A 26,140-nucleotide genomic window follows, 5' to 3' on the forward strand; every position below is an offset into this window, starting at 1 on the left:
TTAAAAATCTTTTTAAGATTAAGTGGTTAGAGCATAGCAAACGCACCACTGTCATTAATAAAACGCTGTGTGATCCCAAAGCATGAATTCGTTCTACAAATGCCTACGCTAGTGTAAACCTGCTGGGTTATTCGCCAACGTGAGTCCTTCGGAGGTTAAAGTCAACCGATCTTGTTTGACATCAATATGTTTTAATTTATCATAAAGGATCCTATGCCTCAACCATATTTTTTTACCGCAAAAATGTTGTATGGGTTTAAGTATACTCTTTATTAACTTGCTATTTTATTATCACATTCATCAGATCGTAGATAGTAGGTACAATAGATACAACAGCCTGACCAAAAATAAAAACCATGCCATGGAAAAAGAAACTAATTTATTCTACTAACATGTAGCACAGATTGCTATAAATGATTGGTGGCGCCCTAATTTTTTATACTAGTTTCAAGGTTTCTTATATTTTTGGTCAGGTTCAACAAAACGTTTGTCCATGTTATCTTATCATGCACTTTCGAATAAGTACCTATTTATCGTTATACGAGTTTTATTGCCAATAATATTGCCGATAATAATAATAATTAAGCACAACATATTTAATGTTCCGTTTATTATGTTGATATAATATTGCCATATAATATGATACTACCCTATACCAATATTGCGATAAGCTCTAAGCTCTAGCATTTTATCACTTCAAGCCTATACCTACACTATTTAGAAATTGGCATAGATTAAAAATAATAGATGTCGCACCGTGCCTACTTTTAATATATCAAAATTGACATATTTTTCAAAAGTGCGTAAGTAAATAGTCGACAAATATGTAAATGAGTAATTATAATTTTAAATAAAATAATACATACACATAATAATACATTTTAAATGTTTTTCTAAAAATGTATTTCGACAATAGATTACTGTAGATTCGACCGTTTACATTAATAGGTTCTGTTAGCAGTTAACTAACTAATCAGCTAATATTATAACTGGGTTTTGTCTTCATACAAAATTTGCGACCAATTTACTGGCGCTATGAAATTGTGTTTTGTATATAATAAAACGGCTATCAACCCGTTAGAAAAAATAGACAGAGAAGTACTGATTGTGATTGACAAAAAAGTGATCTGCAGATATCAAAAGATTTCCAACACATAATGCTAAATCACATTTTCAACTAGTTGAGTCTGGAACACGTATATTTCTTTTTTTTATAAATGTAAAAACCTGTTACCTTATACGACTTTGAAAAAACGGCACGAGTGAAAAAACGGCATGACACAAATGTCGAATCGCGAAAAACGAAACAAATCTCGTTTAGTCAGAGTCCACGTAAAACTCTTCGTTTTAATGGAATGCGATAGATGTTTTCTATCTGTCTATTTACTTCTCCGTCTACGTAGAAAAGTTACACAGTACATCAGGCCACTTATAAATCTACTCCTATAGGTAGTTTCTGAACTATCTGTCGTTATCATAAAATCTATGGTCTAAAATTGTGCTCTCTATGATACGAGTAAGTACTACTGCTACTTATCAGATTACTCATTTTTAATTATACACCTATAAAACGCAGCACAGTCTTATAAGAACTCTAAAACAAATAATATAAGAGATTACTGAGTAGTCAATTAAGTTTATCTTTGGGATTATCTACTCTAAAAAGTGTGCTTTGCTTACAAAAAAAAAAACGAATTTAAGTCAGGTACAGATTTAACCTTGAATTGAAAAATAAGGATATCAGTTACAGCGTGCAATTTATACATTACTTTATTAATAAATGGCACTATTAATTTTCTTAATGATTCACTTCAAGCGTTCAACGGATAATCCAATCATAAATATTAATTTATTTTTTTAGTCACACTTTACAATCATTAATAATTATGATAAGATTTATGCTGACAATTTATAAATATGCTATTCTTCTTATTTCAAAAGGAGTTAGAAAAGTTTTTTATTATATGAACGTAAGCATAATAATATTATGTGATTGGACAATGAGGCAAAGCTATTAAAACATTTCAATTACCTATTTATAAATCTGCATGTCCTACAGTCTAATAATTTTGAACTATATTTTTATTTTGAATATATAATTTTATAGAGAAACATGGTAAGTATATTAAATAAAGTTTTATATTATCTATAGGTAGTATTAATGTGCGACGGAACGGTTTAGACTTGGCCAAGGTTCAAAATCATATGGATTTATATTAAAAATGATGTATGCGCCAAGCTTCGAGTCCGGTCTGAACACTGTGTATGGTTACGCAGTAAGCGCAAACGTATCCCAGGCGGGTTAAAAATAACCGCGTAGTCAGGCGTGTGCAATGTCAGAGCGGTCTTTAAGTTTGGCGCATACTGTAGGTAGATACATAATTACATAGTTGTTTATATCTCGTAATTTTTTCACTTTATAACGTGATATAAACGTATTAAAGAATTAAGTAGACACTCGAGCAAGAGGCCGTTTAGTTTTTCAATCATCGTCGTTGAGTAAATCTGTGCAAGATTTTGCTTTGAAGGACCTGAAAAATAAAATAAAAATATGTATTAATTTGGTGAATATGACTTAATAATTATGTCAATCCACATATCGCAGTTGTCTAACGCGGGCCGAGGGGCGTGTAGCGCGGTTTTACTCCAGCGCAGTCTTTCCCCCCGTCGCCCTCATATCATGGGAGTGTCATCAACGAACTTGCCGGACTATAGTTATTGTTTAACCCCTTTCAATTACAATCAATCGCACTATAATCTAATACCAACTCATCCCTACAAAATGTCCTGCAGTGGACGTCCATTGGCTGATATGATGATGATGATGATGAAGTCTCACTGATAATTGATCTCCAATTCAAACTGGCGGTGTAAAATTAAAAATTTTGTGTAACGTATGATCGACTGCATCACCGCAGTGATCGAGCCACCGGCCGCGGCAAGTAAATATACTATCTAAACAGTGCGATTGTACCTACGAATGAACCTGTGCTACGTGTAAAATAATTATAACATTATGACTACAAGTTTTGTAAACAATACTATGAGACGAGCTGGTGTAATGGTGTGAATGCTGAACTATACACGAACAATTAATGAATCGAATCCTACCTTTTTGTATATATAACTCTTTATAATTATTATTATTATCTAACTTGACACTAATCCTACATGTATAATAAATTAGTACTAGTTAATATAGATGACTTTGACTACTCCTACCAATTTGTTTATAAGTGTATGTAGATATTTAAATTTTTTCGCTTTGGCATTGTATTTGTTTTTTGTGTTTATTGTTAAGAGTTGTACTTTTATTTTCCTTAGACATTTACTTTCAAAAAGTTATTATTATATTATTGTATAAATAGTTATGATATGATAGTTTATTTACCTGTAATTTCATTTAAATAGAACTGAACTTATAGCATATTATTGTATTTGATCTTAATATACATTTATATAATACGTCTAAAAATGGATTATGGTGTAACAATACGAAAACCACGTAAGTCTAGGTCAGTTAGTGATCTGTCTGTTACAAACGATTCAGAACTCTTTGAAACGACCAGCCTTCCCGACAATTCGCTACAATCAAGCATAATATCTTATGACCATGATAATAAAGTTACTAAACTCACAGCTGATTTGCAAACCGCAAACCAAGAAATTGAAAATCTTAATTATGAAAATTCTAAATTGAAGATAGAATTAGAGAAATGTTTAAAAATAATAAACAATTATAAAAAAGTAACGGTCGAGGCAAGAAAAAGTTGCACTCCAACATCGTTAAAACGAAATAAACAGATAAAACGTACAGGGCATGCTTCCACACCTACCAAGTCGCTAGGTGTATACAATTTTTCAACAGAGATACATAACGATGCTGTAACTCAAAAAACAAGATCAATAACAACGACAGTCTTAGAAACAAACGTAACATCTGATAATGCATATACATCTGATCGGTTATGCAACAACTCTCAAGAAGATAACCTGCTGCAATCGGAGAATGAAAAAATGCTAGACTCCCCTTTCTCTGACGATTCAATCCCAAATAAGAAACACAGAGTTGTGATTCTTGCCGATCAGCAAGGAAAGCGACTCCAGAGAGTTTTACAGACATTACTAGGAATTAATTACAGTGTTAGTGGTTACTGGAAACCGGGTGCACGCACATGCGATGTTCTTAAAGCTGATAATGACTATCTAACAACCTTTACAAAGAATGATTATGTAATTGCAGTAACAGGAGTAAATGACAAAAATCCATTTGAGTTTCAAAGTAGCTTTAATTTTTGGTTAAGATCGCTTAAAAATACCAATGTACTTGTATCGGAAATTCCTTACAATAAATATTTAAACGAGTGTAAATTAAATTATGAGCTTAAATTCTTATGTGATAAATATAACTATGTAAATTATATAGACTTTGACTATTCTAGATATGTGCCATCCAATTCGTTTATCTTCCATAAATGTCAAAAATTGTTAAAGGAAATACTCCGTATAGACTACAGCACGAAATACATCAAATATAGTTTCAATCAACAGCTTGTTAAAAATAAATTAATATGTTCCAATAAAAGTACTCAAACAGACAATAAATTTAATATAATTAATAACATTCCTATGATAATTAATAGTGTTGCTGAAGAAGTAGATAATCTTGACATTAATAATCTGGACAAATCGGATATTATAACCACTAAAATAGATAGTGAGAATAGAAGTTTTTTTCGTCACTAAATACTTAAATGTTCTTCACCAAAATATAAATGGTCTACTTAGTAAATCTGATCTCATGGTAATACATATGGATGAATTGTGCAACAATTGCGAACCAATCGACGTTTTATGTTTTACAGAACATAATATGACTACAGCTGATGTTAAATTATTGGCTATTCCTAATTTTATCTTAAGCGATTATTACTGTAGGAAAAATAGAAATGGTGGTTCATGCATATTAGTAAGAAATTGTCATAAGTTTAAACCATTGGACACTATAAACTGCAGAAGTATTTCAAATGTTATGGAAATATCTGCAATAGAATTAATTGAACACAACATGATTATAATATGTATCCACAGGGTACCTAATAATAGATTAAATGCTCTTGAAGTTTTCTTTAACACCGTATCTGATATTTTGAAATTTATCTGTATAAAAAATAAAAAAATTGTTATTTGCGGTGACTTCAATATTGACATACTTACACCAAGTAATACAGTTGATAAGTTTAAACAATTAATGACTTCTTATAATCTGAAATTTGCAGTAAACGAGCCAACTAGAGTCAGCAGTGGAACCTGTCTTGACAATTTTTTACATAACGTACTGAGAGCTAGTGCTAAAGTATCTGAACTGGCATTATCTGACCACTCAGCTCAAATTTTTAAATGCCCTATCAAAAAATGTTGCCGAATACAATATTGGTTCATAGAAATAAGGGACTACTGCAAAGAAAACATTGTGAAATTTAGAAGTTGTCTTGAAAGTATAACTTTTTCTGAGGTAATAAGTGCCAATTCTGCTAATGAGGCATTCAATGAATTTTACGAGACATTTAAATTATTCTATGATCTTTGTTTCCCAGAAGTAAAAGTGAAAATCATTAGCCATAAAAGACCCCGTTGGATATCGAAAGGCATTAGGCAAGGATGTAAGCGTAAAAGGCAACTTCTTTGGAATTACAGAACAAATACAAATAATAAAAATAAAAACATCTATAAAAACTATTCCAAACGATTAAAAACAATAATTCGCCTAACCCAAAAGTCTCAGAATACCTACGCGATTTCCAATTCACAAAACAAATCGAAGGCAATGTGGAACATAATACGAAATCAACAAAATAATTATCCTAAAGAAAGTGTAGAGCAAATTAAAGTTGGTGATAACATTTTCAGGAATCCTATTGATATTGCTGAAGCATTTAACGAATTTTATGTTAACCAAAATACAAGGAAACTTAATAATCAAAATTATATCAAACACTTAGATGCAAATATGCCACATTCATTATTTATGTTTCCAATAACTACTCAGGATGTAATATTAACAATAAAAAATTTGAAAAATACAAATAGTACTGGTTATGACAACATTTGCACAAAAGTTATAAAATATGTTTGTCTAACAATCTCGCCGGTTTTGTGCTATATAATAAATCTCTGCCTGGAACAAGGTATATTCCCTGATAAACTTAAAATATCTATTATTAAACCATTATTTAAAAAACTAGATAAAGATGATATGTCATGCTATCGACCTGTAGCCTTAATTCCTATATTTTCGAAAATCATTGAAAAAATTGTATATAATAAATTATACTCATTTTTTGAGAAAAACAATATATTCAATGATAATCAAATGGGGTTCCGAAAAACAAAAACGATTAACACGGCGATTTATCAGTTTATTAATAACGTAATGACAAACATAGATAACAAACTAATTGTATCAGCATTGTTTATGGACCTAAGTAAAGCTTTTGATAATGTTGATCACAAGATACTATTGACGAAGTTAAGTAAATATGGAGTTAGAGGCAATGCACTAAATTTATTGAAAACATACCTCATAAATAGGACACAAATAACACTAATAGATAGAATCGACATGAATACGCGAACTGAGACTAAATATTTATCTAAAGAGAAAACTGTTACTCGCGGCGTACCTCAAGGAAGTGTATTAGGTCCACTACTCTTCCTGATATATATAAATGATCTACCGAATTCAACAAATCATCCCATGGTGCTATTTGCGGATGATTGCACTGTGATCTATATAAATAGGAACATTACTGAACACGAGAATTCTATAAATGACAGTCTGTTAGATATAATGAATTGGTTGGACGATAATACGCTTACGTTAAACTTTAATAAAACAAAACTAATGAATTTTCAGAATATAAGGAGCCATATCACATATGATTTAAACATTAAATATTTCGACAAAGTAATTGACGAAACTTATGAAACAAAATTTTTAGGATTAAATATTGACAAACATTTTTCATGGAAAACGCATACTGAATATGTGTGTTCTAGGTTAAATCAGCTTTCTTACATGTTATTTATGCTTTCCAAGAAAGTTGATAATAAAACCTTACTTGTGGCATATCATGCCCAAGTTGCTTCGATTCTGAGGTATGGGATAGTTTTCTGGGGTAACGCTAGCTACATTACAAATGTCTTTGTTGCACAAAAAAGATGCATAAGAGCAATATGTGGATTGCAGAAAAGGGAAAGTTGTAGACCCTATTTTAAAAAATTAAAGATATTTACTGTGACATCCCTATATATATTTGAAATCGCATTATTTCTGAGAACGAACGACAGATTATTTCAAAGGCATAATCGTGAGCGTTGCAGAGATAGATTTCGGTTTCCTCCCCACCACACTGCTTTCCTAAATAAGAGCATCTGCATGATGATTATTAGAATATATAATAAATTACCAAAGCGTATAAGACAGGAGAACAATTTAATTAGTTTTAAAAATAATCTGCGTAGGTTTCTCCTGGACAATGCGTTTTATGACATAAATGAATTTTTAACTTTGACATTTTAATATAAATTTATTCTTTTGACAATATGATGTAAATTGATTTTTGATTCATTTATTTTTTATTTGTATTTTCTTTTTTTCAAATTAATTAATATTGTTCTTCTATTCATTATTAAAAGTAATTTCTGGAATGACATAATATTTTCTGTAAATGTAACTAATATTTTGCATGCCAATCGGGCGTGATACAGAACAGATTATATTTATTTGTTAAGACCTTGTAAACTGTATCAGCAAATAAAGGATTGTATTTGTATTTTTGTATTTGTATTCCATCAGATCCGTATCATATAGTATATTGGCTGACTTCATGATACGTCAGTAGTACGTCTGATATGTCTATACTAGGTATATATACTGTATCAGGTACCGTAGAAGAAAATAATGAAGAAACTTACTGATTTTTTACTCTGCGGCAAACTCGAAGCTCAATACACCCGCTCCGAACGGCTTTGAATAGAGCTAAAGCTTCCACGTGAGCCAGTTCATGACAAGCCTGCCCGTTCACAGCTAACACTTCGTCACCTGAAATATACAGACAGACTATTATTAGTAGGAGTACAAGAATTCGAGTTCAAGGACACAGAAAATATGGATTTTCTTCGTTCCAATAAATTCTCATCAGCCTACTTGCTCTTGTCTATGTGTTGCTTGATGGTAAGCAGGTTTGAGATCCAAGTTGAAGGACGCTTGCGTGGAAGATGCATTTATTCCTGCCTTGAAGATTTTAAAGTTATAAGTGGCGGGAAATTCAGACGCTGGATGGGAATTGGGAATTCCACTTTTGCTGTACGAATTAGAAATTTATTACATTTTGTGCGAGTAATCCACCTTGACATTGCACCATGCAATTATTAATATTAGATAATTTTCTAGGCATCTTCTAGGCAAGCGCGTTCACCTCTGACTACGTCTACACACCATCATGTGAGATTGTAGTCGTGATTGAGATTCATATTAACACATACAAGGGAATGCCTGTTGTTTGAGCTACAAATCATGCTCTCTTCTAGGTAAGAGGACGCTTACGCTTTGCAGTGAGCTTTAAAAATAGGCTAATGATTATGGTCACAGTAATCACTATCATTAATAGCCGATGGAAGTCCACAGCTGCTGGATATCACAACGGACTCGAGCCACCAGCATTCAGCAGCTCCATGCAACTCGCTTTGTGTCATAGGTCCATATAGTGGGGGTCGAACAGCACTACGCTTACCATTAAAGCACCCCAACGGCTCTTTTAGTAAAATGATCACAGTATCATTTTATTTTATCTATATTGCTATAATAATACGAATAAGCGCATGATAGCTGATAGTACCTATCAGTCTAATATGTTTTTAATATTTAAGATCTTTATCATGTCAATATGTTGCATTTACATATTAGTATGTACTTAACTAAAAAAAATAAACTTTATTAATCCGCAACTTAAAAAAAAAATGGTCGTAAAGGCTGAGATTTTGAGAGAGATACCTACATTACACTATTTCTGTATTTTTTGATATTATAAATAATGGCTTTAACATGAGAAGCCAAACACCAAGATGACTAGCATAAAAATGAATTTGATACGTCTTCGTCGGTTCTGTTTAACAGAAATAAAACAGTAGCTAAAAGTGATGTTTATTCTCATTTGTTGCTCGTACTGGTAGTAAACATTCAATACATTGGTTCTTTCAATTGACATGCTCTAGAGTTCGTCGAACGACAACAATATGAGCTCCTACCTTATCAAATTGCATTCAGTAGTATGCAGAAGTATCAGACACTGAACTGTATTGAATAAACTATACTCGACACTTACCAGCTTTTAATCTTCCGTCATCAACGGCTTGGCCTTGTGGAAGGATACTCTTTATAAAAATTCCCAAGGGACCTCGAGGTGAATCTCGTCCTCCCACAATAGTGAAACCTAGCGGTTTCTTCCCGTGACCCTTTTCAAACGTAATAGTGTGGTATGTGTGTGTAGGTGCTCGAGGTCTTCGAGGGAGTGTGCAGAAGTTTGCAGCGTTTTGGGTTTGCACATTATTATCACTTTCACTATCATTTTTGTCTGTAGTCCGAGAAACGCCGTCGGGCACATCCACATCCACAATATCACCGGCACAACTCAGAGTAAGTCCATCTTTGTTCGATCCGCCGTAACTGACGACCTGCCGCCGTAATAACTTGTTGTTCATACTGCTGTAACTCGCGTTGTGGCCTTTCAGGAAGTGTGACTGCGTGTCCGTAGCGGCGTCCGCCTCGCTGGACGCTGATAAGGCGACGCGATTACATATGGGTTCGTCCTGAGCATGACGCGTATCAATTCTGATGTCATACTTATCACTACGTTTTTCCTTGCCTAATATTATAGCGTTTTCGTAATCTACAGAACTTTCGCGCATCAAAAGTACGTTCTTTTGTGGTGGCTCCCTTTGTCTCGCTTCTGGAGCGGTTTTCTCACGTTGCCTACAAATTACGATATCGATTTCGGATGACCCCGATCTTAATGCTTCTTTTGCTTCCGCCATTGTTAGATCACGCAATCTTCTACCATTTACATTGAGAAGCTCATCTCCTATGCGTAAAGTACCTTCCCTGGAAAACAAAAAAAAAATATAGTTTTACTTTTAATAATGATGCAATTAAATTCAATAGCATGTATTGTAAACACATAAATAGATACCAGATACTCGTGCATAAGAATAACTTAAAACTTACTTATCAGCTAAGCCCCCAGGTACGACGTGTGCTACTAAATATCCAATGTGACCCTCATCCACAAGTTTAGTCTTAGCTATGAATATTCCTAATTCATCACAAGGGTTTTTTCTCATTATTCTAACCACTTTAAATTCTGAGGGAGCTTTATTAGAATTACTTTTAGTCGGTTTACGACAAGGTGGTATAGGAGGTATTCCACAATTGCCTTGACTAGCATTTCTTTGACGCATTTTTTGTTTCTCAGTTAACTGAAGATATTGAGGTTCTGTATGTTCAGCATTCTTCGGCATTCGTCTGAGTATTTCTTTACGATCTAAAGATAATGCCCTTTGGTTCTGTCGAGGTTTAGGTTTAGGTAGATCGTTCTTTTCTCTACTTCTTCTGCAAGAAAGACGTGTTTTTGAGTAGGTTTGATCACCAGACACACTTCTACTATGACAAGGGCCTTGCGGGTTTGAATGAGAAGCAGAACTTTCACAACGTGATGATATCCTATCACTATCAAATATTGATGAAGCAGCTGACTCATTGACTAGAATACCTGAATCTGCATCTTCACAGTCTGGTATTAAAACATTTTCATCATCACAAGATACTTGGTAAACGTCATCGTGAAATACAGAGTTATGATCTTTTTGAAATTCATCAAGTCCAGGTAAAGCACCGTAAGAAAAACTCCGAAGTTTGGCCTTTACTCCTCCTCTTTTTTTTCGACTTTTACTTATTGCACTGGTTGATTTTACCATGTTGTCATTTCCAACATTTGTTCCATCTTCGTCTTCACCACTTTGTCTGTATAGCTTAGCAAAGAATTTATTAGTGGAAGATTTAAGATATCGATCCGACATAGCACGAAGCTTGGCTGACAAACAGGAACTAGGTCCGATAGTGTCTTTGTCGTCTTTTAGCTTATCAGTCTTTTTGGGCGGTCTCGCAGAAATTGGAGGATTATGATAAGGTTCATAATCATCATTAAATATTTGGTCACTTGATTTTGAAAGATTTGTTCCAGCTTTTGGTATCACATGATATCTATCACACTCAGAACCCGAACTATAACACCGTGTTCCTCTATTAACAAATGATTTTCCCTCTCGCCAAGTACACTCTACAGGACTTTTGGCAAAAAATACATCGTCATCGTAATTTGACATTTTAACCCAAGGATTTTGATTTTCGAACTCAGTGTGCTCGGGATAACTTTCCACATAACGGCAATGTGCTTCTTCAACATGTCCGAATCCGCTGCACTCACTTCCCGAAGTTGAAGCAGCATCATCCCCGTGGCGGATCGGACCATTCGATTTGAAACATGACAGTTTTGTGCTTTTAACTTTATCGAGTAAAGGATTACGTCTTTCGCGGTACACCACGTACTCTTTCTCTAAAGAGCCACCGCGGTGCTTTCGACTAGCATTAAGATTTTCAGATGGCGGTGAAGTCGGCCCATTTTGCAGCGATATTCGTCGAGTAACTGGAGTTTCACAAGTTCTCTGACAAGAATGAGGAGATTTTTCAACAATTATTATTTGATCGCTCAAATTGTAGAAACTCGTCTCTACTGAACTACTGCTACTTTTTCGATTTGGGTAGCGGACTGGGGACATATCTGAAAAAGAAAAATTACAGGATACATAAATTTAATTTAAAGTGAACAAATGAAATAATTTTATTAAATTAATTTAAGTTTTTCACTCGTACATACCTATTCTTAGGTATGTACGAGTGAAAAACTTAAGGTATGTACTAGTGAAAAACTTAACTTAAATTAAAATAGGTATGTACGAATATTCTTTACTGATTATGATCAAGAAATACTGATTGTAAACACATTTTGCGCAATTTAAAAAGAAATAAATACATGGTAAATCTTCTAATTAGTAACGTAGAACAGTGGTTGCTAACTGTGATGGAAAGAGGTACTCAGTATAATATCTTTAAGCTATAGAATCAGAAATTAGGATATCCGTAAAAGAGATGTAGGCGGCACAGGAACGTGTCGTGTAGTGGATGTTCAAGTTTATCGACTGTTTTGGTGATGATTGTGTGAAGTGTGTACGAGTGTACATGTAAAATAATTATATTTTTACCAATTCTAGATCTCCGCGAAGACCGAGGTTCTGCTTCAGGTGAGACAGCAAGCAGCCGCGGCGGCTCGCCCTTCCTGAACCACCGCATCGCGCCGCGTCTTATACCATATTGATTTTGTTACTGAAACAAAATAATTAAATCATTCATTTAACTGTTTTTATTAAAATTAATAGATAGTGACAAGTTAAACTTATTATTAAAAACTAGCCGACTAGCTATTCGCGACAAATTCTCCCAACCCAACATCATAAATGTATGTTATTTGGAACTTCGCCGTATCTCTGTGCGTAAACCTCATGTCAACCTGGTAGTTTCAGTTATAAGCGTGAACAGAAACATAGACCAATAATTCAATTCCGGAGAGTGTGGGTTCGAATTCGTTCCGAGGCATGCACCTCCAACTTTTCAATTGTGAGCATTTTAAGAAATTAAATATCACGTGTCTCAAACGGTGAAAGAAAATCATCGTGAGGAAACCTGCATACGAGAGAATTTTCTTAATTATCTGCGTGTGTGAAGTCAGCCAATCCGCATTTGGCCAGCGTGGTGGACTATTGGCCTAACTCCTCTCATACTGAGAGGAAAATCGAGCTCAGCAGTAAGCCGAATATGGGTTGATAATGATGATGATGATGATCGTAATTTTTGGTATGAAAATATCAAAAATTACGATAGGACAATATCATTGAATGAACAGACACATTTTTTTGTTATATATCAATCCGTAGTATTGTATCAATCGGTCAGATAAGCAGGTAAAAGTATTAAGAAGCATACATCCATATTTACAGCATTCGATACGTAGAAGCCAAAGCAATAATTGCGAAATAAACATTTTGATTAGACACTTGGTGAAACCGGTCGCGTTTAAATTGGCGAGCGGTGAAGAAACCGTAGCTTTTAATAATTCCAAGACACCACCATTCAGAGAACTGCTAAAAAGTTGTTGTCATTGAATAACGCAACGTAGGCGATGGTGTGTATGAAACTCAGACCAATTATCTTCTATAAGACCTGCCTTGCTAGAAAACTATATGATCATGATCTTACGTGTTCATAGAAACTGCGTTTAAAGAATCAATGTTTCATTGTGTTAAAATTAAGTGTGTATTACGATTTCAAATTTATAGTTGTGTGTAGCGTAAGGACACAGGATATATTTATTGGTGTTAAATATTATCGAAGTGTGAGCTTACCGCGCCTTCTTAAAAACACCACAGACTATATATTGTTGGTGAATTTGAGTGCGATACAAGTCGAATAAAAGGTATCTAATTGGTCTGAGGTATAAAATTATAAAGTACTGCAGTACTACGAACTAGTTCGGCATCGTTTACTCGTAATAGTATGTCGTACATCTCCATATATGATTGACAGGTTGCATTTATTGACTAAAAATACACACAAAATTGCAAACTTGCTACCAGGTGATGGGAGTACAAGTATATTTAGAGTGGAATTACCAGATGACTGTTGGAATAAAGATGACAACTGTTTCTCTATTTTTAATTGAATTAATAACAAATACATAAAAATATGTCAAAATAATGATGAGAAGAATATTTCAAAAATAACTAGTGTTTTTATGAAGCACGTGCAATTTGCCTTGCAAAATAATAGGTATAAGTCGTTTGCTTATAGCAATTATAAAATGTATTTCCATATTTAACGGGCTAAATATTTGATAAGCCTATTCCTACTACAATAATGCCAATGAGGTTAACATTAGATTCTTATTCATTCGTAACGTCAGATCAGGGGTTTTAAAACTGGTTGGGTTTAAAAATACTATTTGGTTATTCTACCTTACTGAGCAGGTCATCGTATAGGTAATATATTTCTACGTAAAATTTGATTGGCAGATCTAATGATATGTATGTCACATGAATTTGAGATCAACCTAGGGTTTAGTTGAATTCTGCGAACCATGGAGTAAATGGGGTCTTAGGCCGGGATTAGGAATGTTGGCATTTTCTTTTACCTAATACAAAATTCTCGTAAGGGTAAGCAGCCAAGAAGTTGGTGGTGGAAAGGAGACGTATATAAACGGGTAATAATTATGCGGCTAAACTATAAAATAAAAGCAATAATAATGCTAATTGGTCGTCATTATCAAATAGCTTGCTAATTGCTAAAACGAAAACAAAACTAATATTTCTCGGTAACAGTAAGATTAAATTACATCGTATAAACAACTGAGTAGGCTTCATCGTTCATCAATTTAATTATAACACGTATTAAAATTGATTTAAAGTCTACAGTAAGACAGGTACATAATTATAATATTGATCAATTACTTAGTCTTAATTAAATATTTTTAATTAAAGACTGAGCCGCGCGCCGTTATAAATATGATTAGTATTACAGACACAACTGCTATGGCGATCGATGCCGGGGTGAAATTAGTTTCATCATCATCATCATATCAGCCGATGGACGTCCACTGCAGGACATAGGCCTCTTGTAGGGACTTCCAAACATCACGATACTGAGTCCCTGTCCCTGATCCCTGCGACTCGCTTGATGTCGTCAGTCCACCTGGTAGGGGGTCGGCCAACACTGCGCTTACTAGTGCGGGGTCGCCATTCCAGCACCTTGAAATTAGTTTAGGTTGGTATATAATACGTAAAAACTCACAAGACAGATACACAATCACAAAACTAATTAGTTTTACCAATTTTAGTCGTACTTAGTCTTAATAAAAATAGTATTATTAAATACTAAGTAATCGATGTTATTAATACGATTTGTTTGCCCAGACACCCATTGTCTGCTATGGCGATCGATGCCGGGGTGAAATTAGTTTAAGTTGGTATATAGTACGTAAAAACTCACAAGACGGTTACACAACCACAATAAAATTTTACCAATTTTAGTCGTATTTAGTCTTAATTAAATATTATTAATTAAAGACTAATCGATGTTATTAATACGATTAGTTTGTCCAGACATACATTGTCTGCCATGTCAGGGTAGAATTATTTTAAGTAAGTAGGTATTAAGTTACGTAACACTTGGCTCTGCTCGTGACAAAACGTTGTTATGTAATCGATTTTATTTTTAAAGGCAATCGATTCTGTCGGATAGAAAAGAATCGATTACGATATTGTTCTTATCTTGCAGATGAACGTCGAAATGTTAAAGTGATCACATAACATGATATTTGTTAATTATATCTCTGTATTCTGTATAGCTAAGTTATGTATCTTGTGTGCTTAAAAATATTTCGTATTGGATTTGTAAGTATAATCTTTATTGTTTCCGTAGAAATGTTGCTTATCTGTTTTATTTATTTTTACATGAATTCAGCATTGCTACCTTTGCTACCTTTTGGATTTAGTTCAATATGTATGCAAAATATCCTTGATTGGCGGCATATCCGTTGGTTTATTTGTCTACCAAAATAGAATGTTTGCTTTATATAGTTGACAAAACAAACTCTACTTAATTATACTTGTTTTTATTTTCCTACTACAGGATAACAGGCCTCCTCTCCCCTAAAAAAAGAGGAGATTTGGAGCTAAGACCCTGTTCACACTTTTAGCATGCTGTTCCAACGCAGCTTAGTGCTAGCCACTCACCACGTGCCTGACAAACTCAGACCAATTATTGTATAGGACCTGCCTCGCTAGACGTTACTTTTCTGTCAAAGTATATGTATGATCAACGATCTAATGCGATTATAGAAAACTGTCTCTATAGAATTGATGTTAAATAGTTGTAATCGTGTTCGTCGGTTAGAGCTTCGTAAAAATATATTTTTGTGTAATTGAATTGTTTAAAGAACTGGAAAAAACTTCTAGTTTAGTATAAAATATATACCAAATCCAAGCTCGTTTTCCTCAGAAAATGACAGACAATTATGTAAGTGACTATGAGTGCGATACAGGTCCTTCTATAATTGGTCTGAGCTGACAACGGAGGTCATATCCACTGGGCTATCACGGCTCTTTATAAATTATACACAGAAATGTAATAATGCAGAAATGTATCTTATAGCGTGCAGCGCTGTTATCAAGGCGTCGTTCGTTCGTTAACCTTTTGAACCAACTTTAACTGCATAGGTCCTTAGCGTCATACTGCGGTAATTTATGCATCTTGCATATGCGACCGCATAGTTATAGACCGGGTTATCAAATATCGAGTGTCATGTGGTGGGATGTAGATGCGATTTTAGACTCTCCGAAGTTTCCTAATATTTTCCTATTGAGGACATGAATATTGAATATATTAAATGTGCTAATAACGTAAGCAGTTGTAAATTCTTAAATAGTAGATACAGTATATTGGCATGCACCTCTAACTTTTCAGTTGGGTGCATTTTCAGAAATTAAATATCACGTGTCTCAAACGGCGAAGGAAAAACATCGTGAGGAAACCTGCATACTAGAGATTTTTTTCAATTCTCTGTGTGTGTGAAATCTGCCAATCCACATTGAGCCAATCCAATCAGCGTGGTGGACTATTGATCTAACCCCTCTCATTCCGAGAGGAGACTCGAGCTCAGCAGTGTACCGAATATGGGTTGATAATGATGAGTTTGTTACTATCATACTAACATGATGTAAGTATGATTGGATTTTATTAATCAATCGCGCAAAAATGGATTCGCACACACACACTTCGTCATTTTTAGTATTTAAATTATCGTGTGCGTTATTCATATTAATTTATTAAGACGGCTAAAACTCACGTGATACAACGTAGGAATATGCCCGACTAGTTTTTAACCCACACGGGGCCCTTAGTCATGAGCTGGTTCTTGCAACGACCCAAACATAATTGTAACACACATTGTAACACTTCGTCGTGATAGTTTAAATGCACGGCTTTTCTCTTTCCTATAGATAAAGGGGATTTTGGAATATAGACCCACAACTCTCCCCCAATAAGCGTAGATACTTTACCCACCAATCGCACCGCCTACCAGATTAAACTATAAGGCCGGCCGCATACACTCGTTTTCCGTATTCGTTTTCTTAATGCGTAATTTCGTTTTGGAATTCAGGACTACCCTGCACTTTACGTTTTTCTTAATTCGGAATTTATATTGCCGCAAGAGCTGGATTTTTTTTACGTACACGCGGATTTATTTACGTTCGGAAATAAACGTACATGTGCGTTATTTAATGTATTTTATACTGATTTCATTCATTAGGTATTCCGAATCCGTAATCCGTAACCTTATGGTTTAATAATTGGCCAGCCTAATGCAGTAAAATCATTGTTTTGTGAAAACAGTTTGCGAAAGTTACCCATTTTTATACATCATATCTTCAAACCGAATATAAAATAAACAAAGTAACTTGTTCTATGATAAAATATGGTTTAGGAAGAACAATACTTTATAGTAGTCCAATAAGTCAATCTAATTAGACAATTACACACAAGCCACGATTTTTACGTAATGCTATTAGGGAATTTTAAATGTTGTTTTTCCTTTAACGTGTTGGTTACGACACACATAATGTAAAGGAAATGAATACTTCCTAGTAAGAGACATACTTAGAACAAGTTTGTATGTTTATTTATTAAATACACACTTGTTTTACCATATTCAATAATGTCAGGTAAAGTTCGATACAGGAGAAGGAGAACTTCGAACAAAATTAGTAATATTAACAAAATGAAAATATTGGATAGAAGCAGGCGTTACTTTGCGGTAGTTCATCAATTCATCTATGTAGAGTCAACATCTCCTGAGGATGCTCCGCTTTCGGGGTAAAACGTATTAGAGAGTATTTCGTCGGACCTGGGTGACGTTGTCGCATGGGTTCGTCGACTGTTCGCGGATAATAGCAAAATTAATATATTATTATATATTCAAAATTAAAATATATTAAAATTTGTCTCTGTGCAAAATTTCATGTACTTGGGTTTAAGGACTAAGAAACTCAATTTCACCTTTAGTATTATTTGATGGATATAACAAAAAAAATCATTATCATTACGTAGTTAGGTAGTAGGTAGGTATATTATGTTACATATTATAGGCACCATGTAGAAGCCTGGGTCTGTAGCCATGTTTTACGCAATATAGGCTTTTGCTTGACTACAATTAAGCCTGATGGAAAGCATTAATGCGGTTTAAGTTGGAGCGTTACCTAGAAGACGCTAACACCTTCAAAAATATTGCACTTTGATTCTTTTTCTACAATACAAAACGCTTCGAAAATTGAAAAATGCGTGGGAATGACATTTGACAGGTCTCGTGATCAAGTTATCGATCGGATCTCTCATTCCCATAGTTTTTCTTTTTAGTTTTCGAAGCATTAGCGTTTGTAGAAAGAGAAATGTGCCATTTGGCTGTAGGCCCTGTTTTCATAAAGATAAAATTACACCGCTGCTTTTACGTGGGAATAGCCGCTTACCTACAGTATTTTCACAAATGGAAGTAACACATTTCACGGCTAAAAACTTACGTATCAAGGGCATGCTTCACATACTTTGTTGCCTGAAGCCTTTAGTTCGTCAGCGTCAGTACTAATAGAGCTTACATGAAAACAGTGGCGTAGCGTGCTTTGGAGGGCCCTGTATCAAAATTAGTTAAGGGGCCCAAAAAGATTTCTCACACAAGAAACAAAAATGCTTGCTCCAAATAAATATGATGTATGCAATGAACTTAACTGACGTAGGATGTTGTGGGCGCACGCTTAACCTTAATAAAGATTCTTTTTTTTATTTATGTAATTTTTAAGTGAAACACTTTTATGTTTTTTTCCGTTAAGCTTAACATAAACAGCCTTTCCACAATCCACAATCTGTATGTAATCTAAAATCTCACTTAATCACTAGATTAAGTGAGATTTTAGATTACATTTTACAAATTTTTGCTTTCACGGGCCCCTGTAGTCCAGGTGCCCCGTATCAATGATACGGCGGTAGCTACGCCCCTGTTTAAAATATATAAGGGCTTGAGTGGTATGGCGTAAACACTCTCACTAACTACATTCTGTATGCAGGTAATGATGTCCTTACGTGTTTTATGTATACTCTACCCAACGCAAGTACGGAAGTTACAAAAGGAAGAAGGCAATGCGAAGACTTACAATGAATTTTGCGTAACGTGTTGATTCTTTTGAGAATGAAGTCAATTTTGCAATAACGACGGTCATAGCTAAATTAATGCGAGTACACTTCTGTGTGTGAAACATGTATAAGACAAAAGCTTTAGTAGGTATGGTTCCGGAAAAGATGTTAAGAATAGAATAGGTGAACAAACTTTTGCCCTACTCTAGATTTACGTGTGTCGAGTACGTGGCCTATACTTGTCGTTTATAATGATTATTTAATTATTCTCCATTGACGGTAGTTTTTAAATCATGAAGAAATCTATGACTAAAACTGAATTAGGCACGTTTAACTCTGACCTTATCGTTCACGAGGAAAAATCGGGTTACAAATGCAAATTAACCGAGAAAACTGATTTGAACTTTTGGATAAGACGTGGAAAACTAGAAAAGCTTACCTTCAAATTCGCGACCAAGATTTCCTATGTGCATTTTTCGCCATCTTGAAAAAAGGGTGGAGTTCGGTTAATTTACAATAAGTCGGTTCTCCATTGAGACTACGAAATTTTTGACTCAAAACTTTTTTGTTGTTGAAATTAAAGAGCATATAGTGATATACTTATGCTAATTAATGAATATATGAATTAATTTTAGGTTAAAAGCAACAAAAAAGTAATGAGTCAAAATTTTCGTTTTGTTGTCACTTACGACTATCACTTATGATTATGACCAGATCTGAGCCAATTTAGAAAATATAAAACTAAATTTACTACAGCTGGAAATCAACCCCATGACCTCTGTTTAAAACAATATTATCAACTGTGCCAGAAAGGTCTTCAGGTTCTTTATAACTCGATATACGACTCATGAAACTGAAGGACACAGCAAATAATGGTGCAATAAGCCCATATGAGTTGTCAAATTATGTTAATTAATTTCCCATAAAGTGAAGGGAATTCCGCTGTCTACGTGTTTACATTTCCCATAAACTCGTCAGGAAAGGAATGTTAATTTTACAAGTTAACGTTGACAATTTCACGACTGCGGACGTAGAGGACAGTTGGAAACTTCCGCGTTCGTTATTTATATATGAATCATATGCTTCTATGCGGCTTTTACATAGAAAACCATAGTGTTGCCATGTTTTACAACTGGTTAGTCATCATCATTAGCCTAATTTAACGGCAGGAGAGGACCGATCCTCCCTCCTTTAGGAGGTTGATCCAATGCTATTCTCGGACCAAGGTGCGTTTGGAACCCTCGTAAATTTAATTTTAAGTTTTCGAATAGTTATTATCACCATTATCTTATAATATTAATACCTGACCGAAAGTGCTTGTAAACTAAGCCTAATTGAAATTGTTTAGTATAACAAAGTCCGAATGAATTCGAATCGAAGACCTCGTGATTCTAAGCCCTATAGGCTAACCACTGGACCAACACAGTTAACTGGTTAATTAAAAAGTTATTTCCAACTTAATAAATTCAATGATGCCAAATGGATGCAAACAAGATTTTAAAAAAGGCAAATTAGACTTTAGAATTTTGAATTTTTAATGTATATTGGTATGACATAACATACATGATATAATAAATACCTAACCGTTGTCTGTCAAAACCAATAAAAAGAACGTCCCGAAAAAAAATTAAAATACATCATAGTACTCCCAGGTGTCGCAATTTGTACGGAAGACACAAGCTGATAATGTTCTACGCCACTATATTACTTGTGTTCATAATGCTAGGCGCACAATGATACACAGGAAAACTTTCTTTTTTTGTTTTTTTTTCAATTCCAAAAATTACTATAATCATAGATTTTTTTATCATTCATTTAATGCACGTAGTCTCTCATTTATGTATTTATATATTTTTTAAATATTTAACAATGTATAACAATTTATAAAATCATCCAGCCCTCTCGTTGCGAGGCATTAGAGTGTCCGAGCAAATGCTGGTCAGGATTCCAGTCAGTTTCAAGAATCACCGCCTTCTGTATCCGACTTTTGATCCAATAGTTAAGCGAAAGCTACTTAAGGGTCGCTTTATGTCTTATAGATTTTCGCTATAAGGTCGTTGATTGAAACGACTATCGAAACAACATTATATAACTCAACATTATGATATACTACTACTTTGTCAACGAGTTGCGAAGCTGAAGTGGCAATGGGCGGGGCACATAGTTCGAAGAGCCGATGGACGTTGGGGTCCCAAAGTGCTGGAATGGCGACCCCGCACTAGTAAGCGCAGTGTTGGCTGACCCCCCACCAGGTGGACTGACGACATCAAGCGAGTCGCAGGGATTCGCTGGATGCAGGCGGCTCAGTATCGTGATGTTTGGAAGTCCCTACAAAAGGCCTATGTCCTGCAGTGGACGTCCATCGGCTGATATGATGATGATGATGATGATGATGACTACTTTGTCCGCGTGGAGTTTAGTTTTTCACAAATCTTTCGGGAACCATAGATTTTCCCGGGATAAAAAGTCTATGTGTTAATCCAGGCTATAATGTATCTCAATGCCAAATTTCAGCTAATTCGGTTCAGTAGTCGAGGCGTGAAGGAGTAACAAACATTTATATCATAAAAATCATCAGTTTTCGCAAATCTCGAGAAACCATAATTTTTTTCGGGATAAAAAGTAGCCTATGTGTTAATCCAGTGTAAAATCTTATTTCTATTTTAAATTTCAGTCAAATCGCTTTAGTAGTAGCGGTGTTAAAGAGTAACAAACATCCAAACATCCATACAAACTTTCGCGTTTATAATATTAGTAGGAAGTAGGATTGTTAACATCATAAAATTAGATACTGAGCAGCTAGTTTGCGTTTGCCCTTACAGTATGCATAATCAGCCGCCGCCAAGAGATAACGAGGTTCAAGTAAGCTCGGTAAGGTACAATGACATGTGGGCAGATATTTTGTGCCAACACAAGTTTCAGATAACCCTTGCTTGGTATTAGAGGAACCAGTTGGTCGTGTAATATTATACTTGCATAATCACCAACGGTTGTGTGAAATTATGCAGGCATCTTTTGATAATGAGCTGTTTTAGCATTGTATTATGTTCGCAGATTCACGCCAAAGATACTGGAATCTATGAATATTTAAGAAGATTAGTTTCTTAATACTCGTATCACAGGTATTTTGGTTTTTTCTAAAATTTAGAGATTATCCTTTAGTGTGAGTTCCACTGTTCAACAAAATATAATACAATAATAAACTAAATCTTCTTAAAAATCTCGGTCTATTAATTTTCAAACAATAAAATAATTTTCAAAATCGGTTATGAAATTACGAAGTTATGAGGTAACAAACATAAAAAACATACGCGTCGAATTGAGAACCTTCTCCTTGTTTTGAAATCCGTTAAATATTTTAAAATGAAAAAAAAAAAAAAAAGATAATGATCGAATCGATCGATCAATATTGACAGGCACACATTGAATTTAAACTTAGAAATCAAAGTGTTGCCGTAGGATCTTTAAAAAATTCAATCCGATAAAAAATCCATATCTTTAACATTTTTTTTTAAACATAAAATATTAATAGTGGATCACAGATCCAGTATGAGATATTAAAAGTATGAGAGAGATTAATTTGAAATCTGGACTATTCACAAATGGTACAATCCTAGCGAACTTGTAAAGGGTTTCAGATTTCAGTCCACTTCTTAAAACGTTTAGCCATTTTAGAAACTTCAATCGAATTCTAGGTAATGTATTGCCAAGTAATTAGTACGTGTATGATAACAATAATAAAAGACAAGAGGTAACACTGAATCTTCGTAATCCTAAACCGAGTTACGAAACCCCTTACGATGCATGAGTCATACATTACTCACGTATGTTTTAGAACTTTTTGTATAGGTAAATATGAGTCATGATCGACATTAACAACAGATATTTGCTCTATTTTTTATATGCACCGAGCGCTATCTAACCGTTGATTTATATTTATTGCTTTGTAAGCTTTTTCTTTAGTATTAACCTGATTTACATATTGGTTTGTACTATATCACTCTTTGGACTTTATGCCGACAATTTTGTTGACAATAGGGATGATGACAGTTTTGTAAATTGTATATAAATTAAGAGTATGCCAATAGTAAAGCAATTTTGTAAAAGGCACTGCCGCGGACCCTTGAAAAACGCCCCATACAAAATGGCACGAACTAGTGACGTCGTAGGTAATGTAACGATCGTTAGATTAGTATGTGCGTTCGAACAAAATTACTAATATCTTCGTAATTTGTGCGTTTATGTTTATAGTTCATATATTAAAAATTGTCACATTTAATGTAAGGAAGCTAAAACTGTATGAATTTTCAACTAATTACGATAAAAGATTTTTAATAGATTTTGAAATTTTTATAATCTCATTTATTTTGCAAATGCGAGACAATCTTTGTTTTTTATGTATGAATTAATTAACATTGACCATATTTCCCCGAATATATCATAAAAATCAATATATTCAAACCTAGTCATCATCCCCATTCCTTTCTTATCAAGCTATAGGATAAAGCTCCACATAATGCTTACGTCATAACATTTACCTGCATGTCAAATTTCAGCTCGATCTGTCCAGTGGTTTGGGCTGTAAGTAGATAGATCACTATGTCAGTCAGTCACCTTTGACTTTTATATATTTAGAAGATTCTACAATAAGTAAGCCCTTGACTGCTATTTCACCTGATTGTGACGATGCAGTCCGAGATGGAAGCGGACTTACTTGGTAGATGTACAAGTATATACTACTCGTACCTCTGATGGTTACTACGCGGCATCGTACTTTTTTTTTATTCTTTACAAGTTAGCCCTTGACTACAATCTCACCTGACGGTAAGTGATGATGCAATCTAAGATGGAAGCGGGCTAACTTGTTAGGAGGAGGATGAAAATCCACACTCCTTTCGGTTTCTACACGACATCGTACCGGAACGCTTAATCGCTTGGTGGTACGTCTTTGTCGGTAGGGTGGTACTAGCCACGGCCAAAGCCTCCCACCAGCCAGACCTGAACCAATTAAGAAAACCTCAATCGGCCCAGCCAGGGATCGAACCCAGGACCTCCGTCATGTCGTCACCGCGCATACCACTGCGCCACGGAGGCCGTCGAAACTGTCGTACTGGAACGCTAAATCGCTTGGCGGTACGTCTTTGCCGCTAAGGTGATAATAGTAACCAGCCACCAGACTTACTAAAGCGTCATTTGTTACTACGCACTAAAGTATATCATATTTTTACTAACAGTTATTTGTACTGTACATTCCCGTTAATGGCGATAATGAAAACCGGGTTGAGTTTACAATTTTTCTAAAATTACTCGGCAACTGTTGTCCGCTGTAACCACAGATATAAGAAGTAACAGCGTTAGCTTTTAGCGATCTCTGTTCTGTGGCTGTAACGGCATAGGCCTGGAACGCGATACTAAACCATTAAATACTTTGGTTACTAATAAATTGTTACAAGTAACGCGTATCGTCATCACCCGTTTTAAACCGACTTCAAAAAAAGGGTTCTCAAATCAGCTGTATGTTTTTTTTAATGGTCAACTGCAAGGGCACAAGCCTTCCCTTCTCCTATAGGAAGGAGGATTTAAAACTTAAAACTACTACCGCTCACACTGCCCCAAAGTTCTACAATCTCCTTTAAGTTTTAGTAAGTTGAAATTAAGCAAGCAGTTTTCATCGGTCAGAGAAAGAAAAGACAACAGAAAAAGACCTTTATTGCTTTTTAAATATCAGACAAATATATCTTTATAGAGTAAAATTACGTAGACATACTGACTCTTAGATATTATATCTTACCACAAAACACGTTGAAAGCTTCAGCAAATTACTCGATAAGTAAACGATCAATAATAAAATATCAATCATCAATGATAAAAACGGTGGCATGGAGGTAAGCACTTTTTAAAACTAGGACTGTTATTCAAAGTTATTTGATGTAATAAAAACCTAATACGGATGTCTTTTTTTGTTTTCTTTACCAGTTTGCCCTTGACTACAATCTCACCTGATGGGTAACTGATGATGCAATCTAAGATGGCAGCAGTCTATCTTGTTAGGAGGAAGACGAAAATCGTACCGGAACGCTAAATCGCTTGGCGGTACGTCTTTGCCGGTAAGGAGGTAACAAGCCACGGCCGACGTCTTCATTAAGAAAACCTCAATCGGCCCAGCCAAGGATCGAACCCGGGACCTCAGTCTTATAAATCCACCGCGCATACCACTGCGCCACGCCGGCCGTTTAAACTAGGCCGTCTAGGCTTTGAACTCTTGACCTCGTCGTCATCAACCTATATTCGGCTCTCTGCTGAGCTCAAGTCTCCTCTCAGAATGAGAGGGGTTAGGCCAATAGTCCACCACGCTGGCCCAATGCGGATTGGCAGACTTCACAGACGCAGAGAATTAAGATAATTCTCTGGTACGCAGGTTTCCTCACGAAGTTTTCCTTCACCGATTAAGACACATGATATTTAATTTCTTAAAATGCACACAACTGAAAAGTTGGAGGTGCATGCCCCGAATCGGATTCGAACCCACACCCTCCGGAATCGGAGGCAGAGGTCATATCCACTGGGCTATCACGGCTCTTACTTCATGTAGTTGTAATAATATCTAGAGGATAAACAACTCAACGAAATGTACACAATAAGCTACAACCATTACAACAAGAAAATAATAATAAAGTAATAACATTTCCCAAGAAAATGTACAACAAGACTATTTATCATACAGTTTTTCTT

General features: G+C 34.9%; 1 protein-coding gene across 3 annotated transcripts in view; it reads right to left on the reverse strand.

Annotated features, from left to right (window-relative positions):
• Positions 1-496: 496 nt before the first annotated feature.
• Positions 497-26,140, reverse strand: part of LOC112052887 (uncharacterized) — a 61,454-nt gene continuing 35,810 nt past the window's right edge. For 2 of the 3 annotated variants that reach the window (XM_052890667.1, XM_052890691.1), the window contains exons 2-6: positions 12,379-12,499; positions 10,286-11,897; positions 9,387-10,162; positions 7,978-8,104; positions 497-2,531 (exon numbers count right to left, since the gene is read on the reverse strand). In XM_052890667.1, the coding sequence (XP_052746627.1) occupies positions 2,483-2,531; positions 7,978-8,104; positions 9,387-10,162; positions 10,286-11,897; positions 12,379-12,466 (2,652 nt within the window). In that variant the 5' untranslated portion in view covers positions 12,467-12,499 and the 3' untranslated portion in view covers positions 497-2,482. Of the gene's footprint in view, positions 2,532-7,977; positions 8,105-9,386; positions 10,163-10,285; positions 11,898-12,378; positions 12,500-19,847; positions 19,873-26,140 lie in introns of those variants that run through there. The other variant, XM_052890727.1, reaches the window with a different exon arrangement.

Source organism: Bicyclus anynana, chromosome 1, assembly GCF_947172395.1.
Source record: "Bicyclus anynana chromosome 1, ilBicAnyn1.1, whole genome shotgun sequence".
In the NCBI taxonomy this organism is placed as follows: Eukaryota; Metazoa; Arthropoda; class Insecta; order Lepidoptera; family Nymphalidae; genus Bicyclus; species Bicyclus anynana.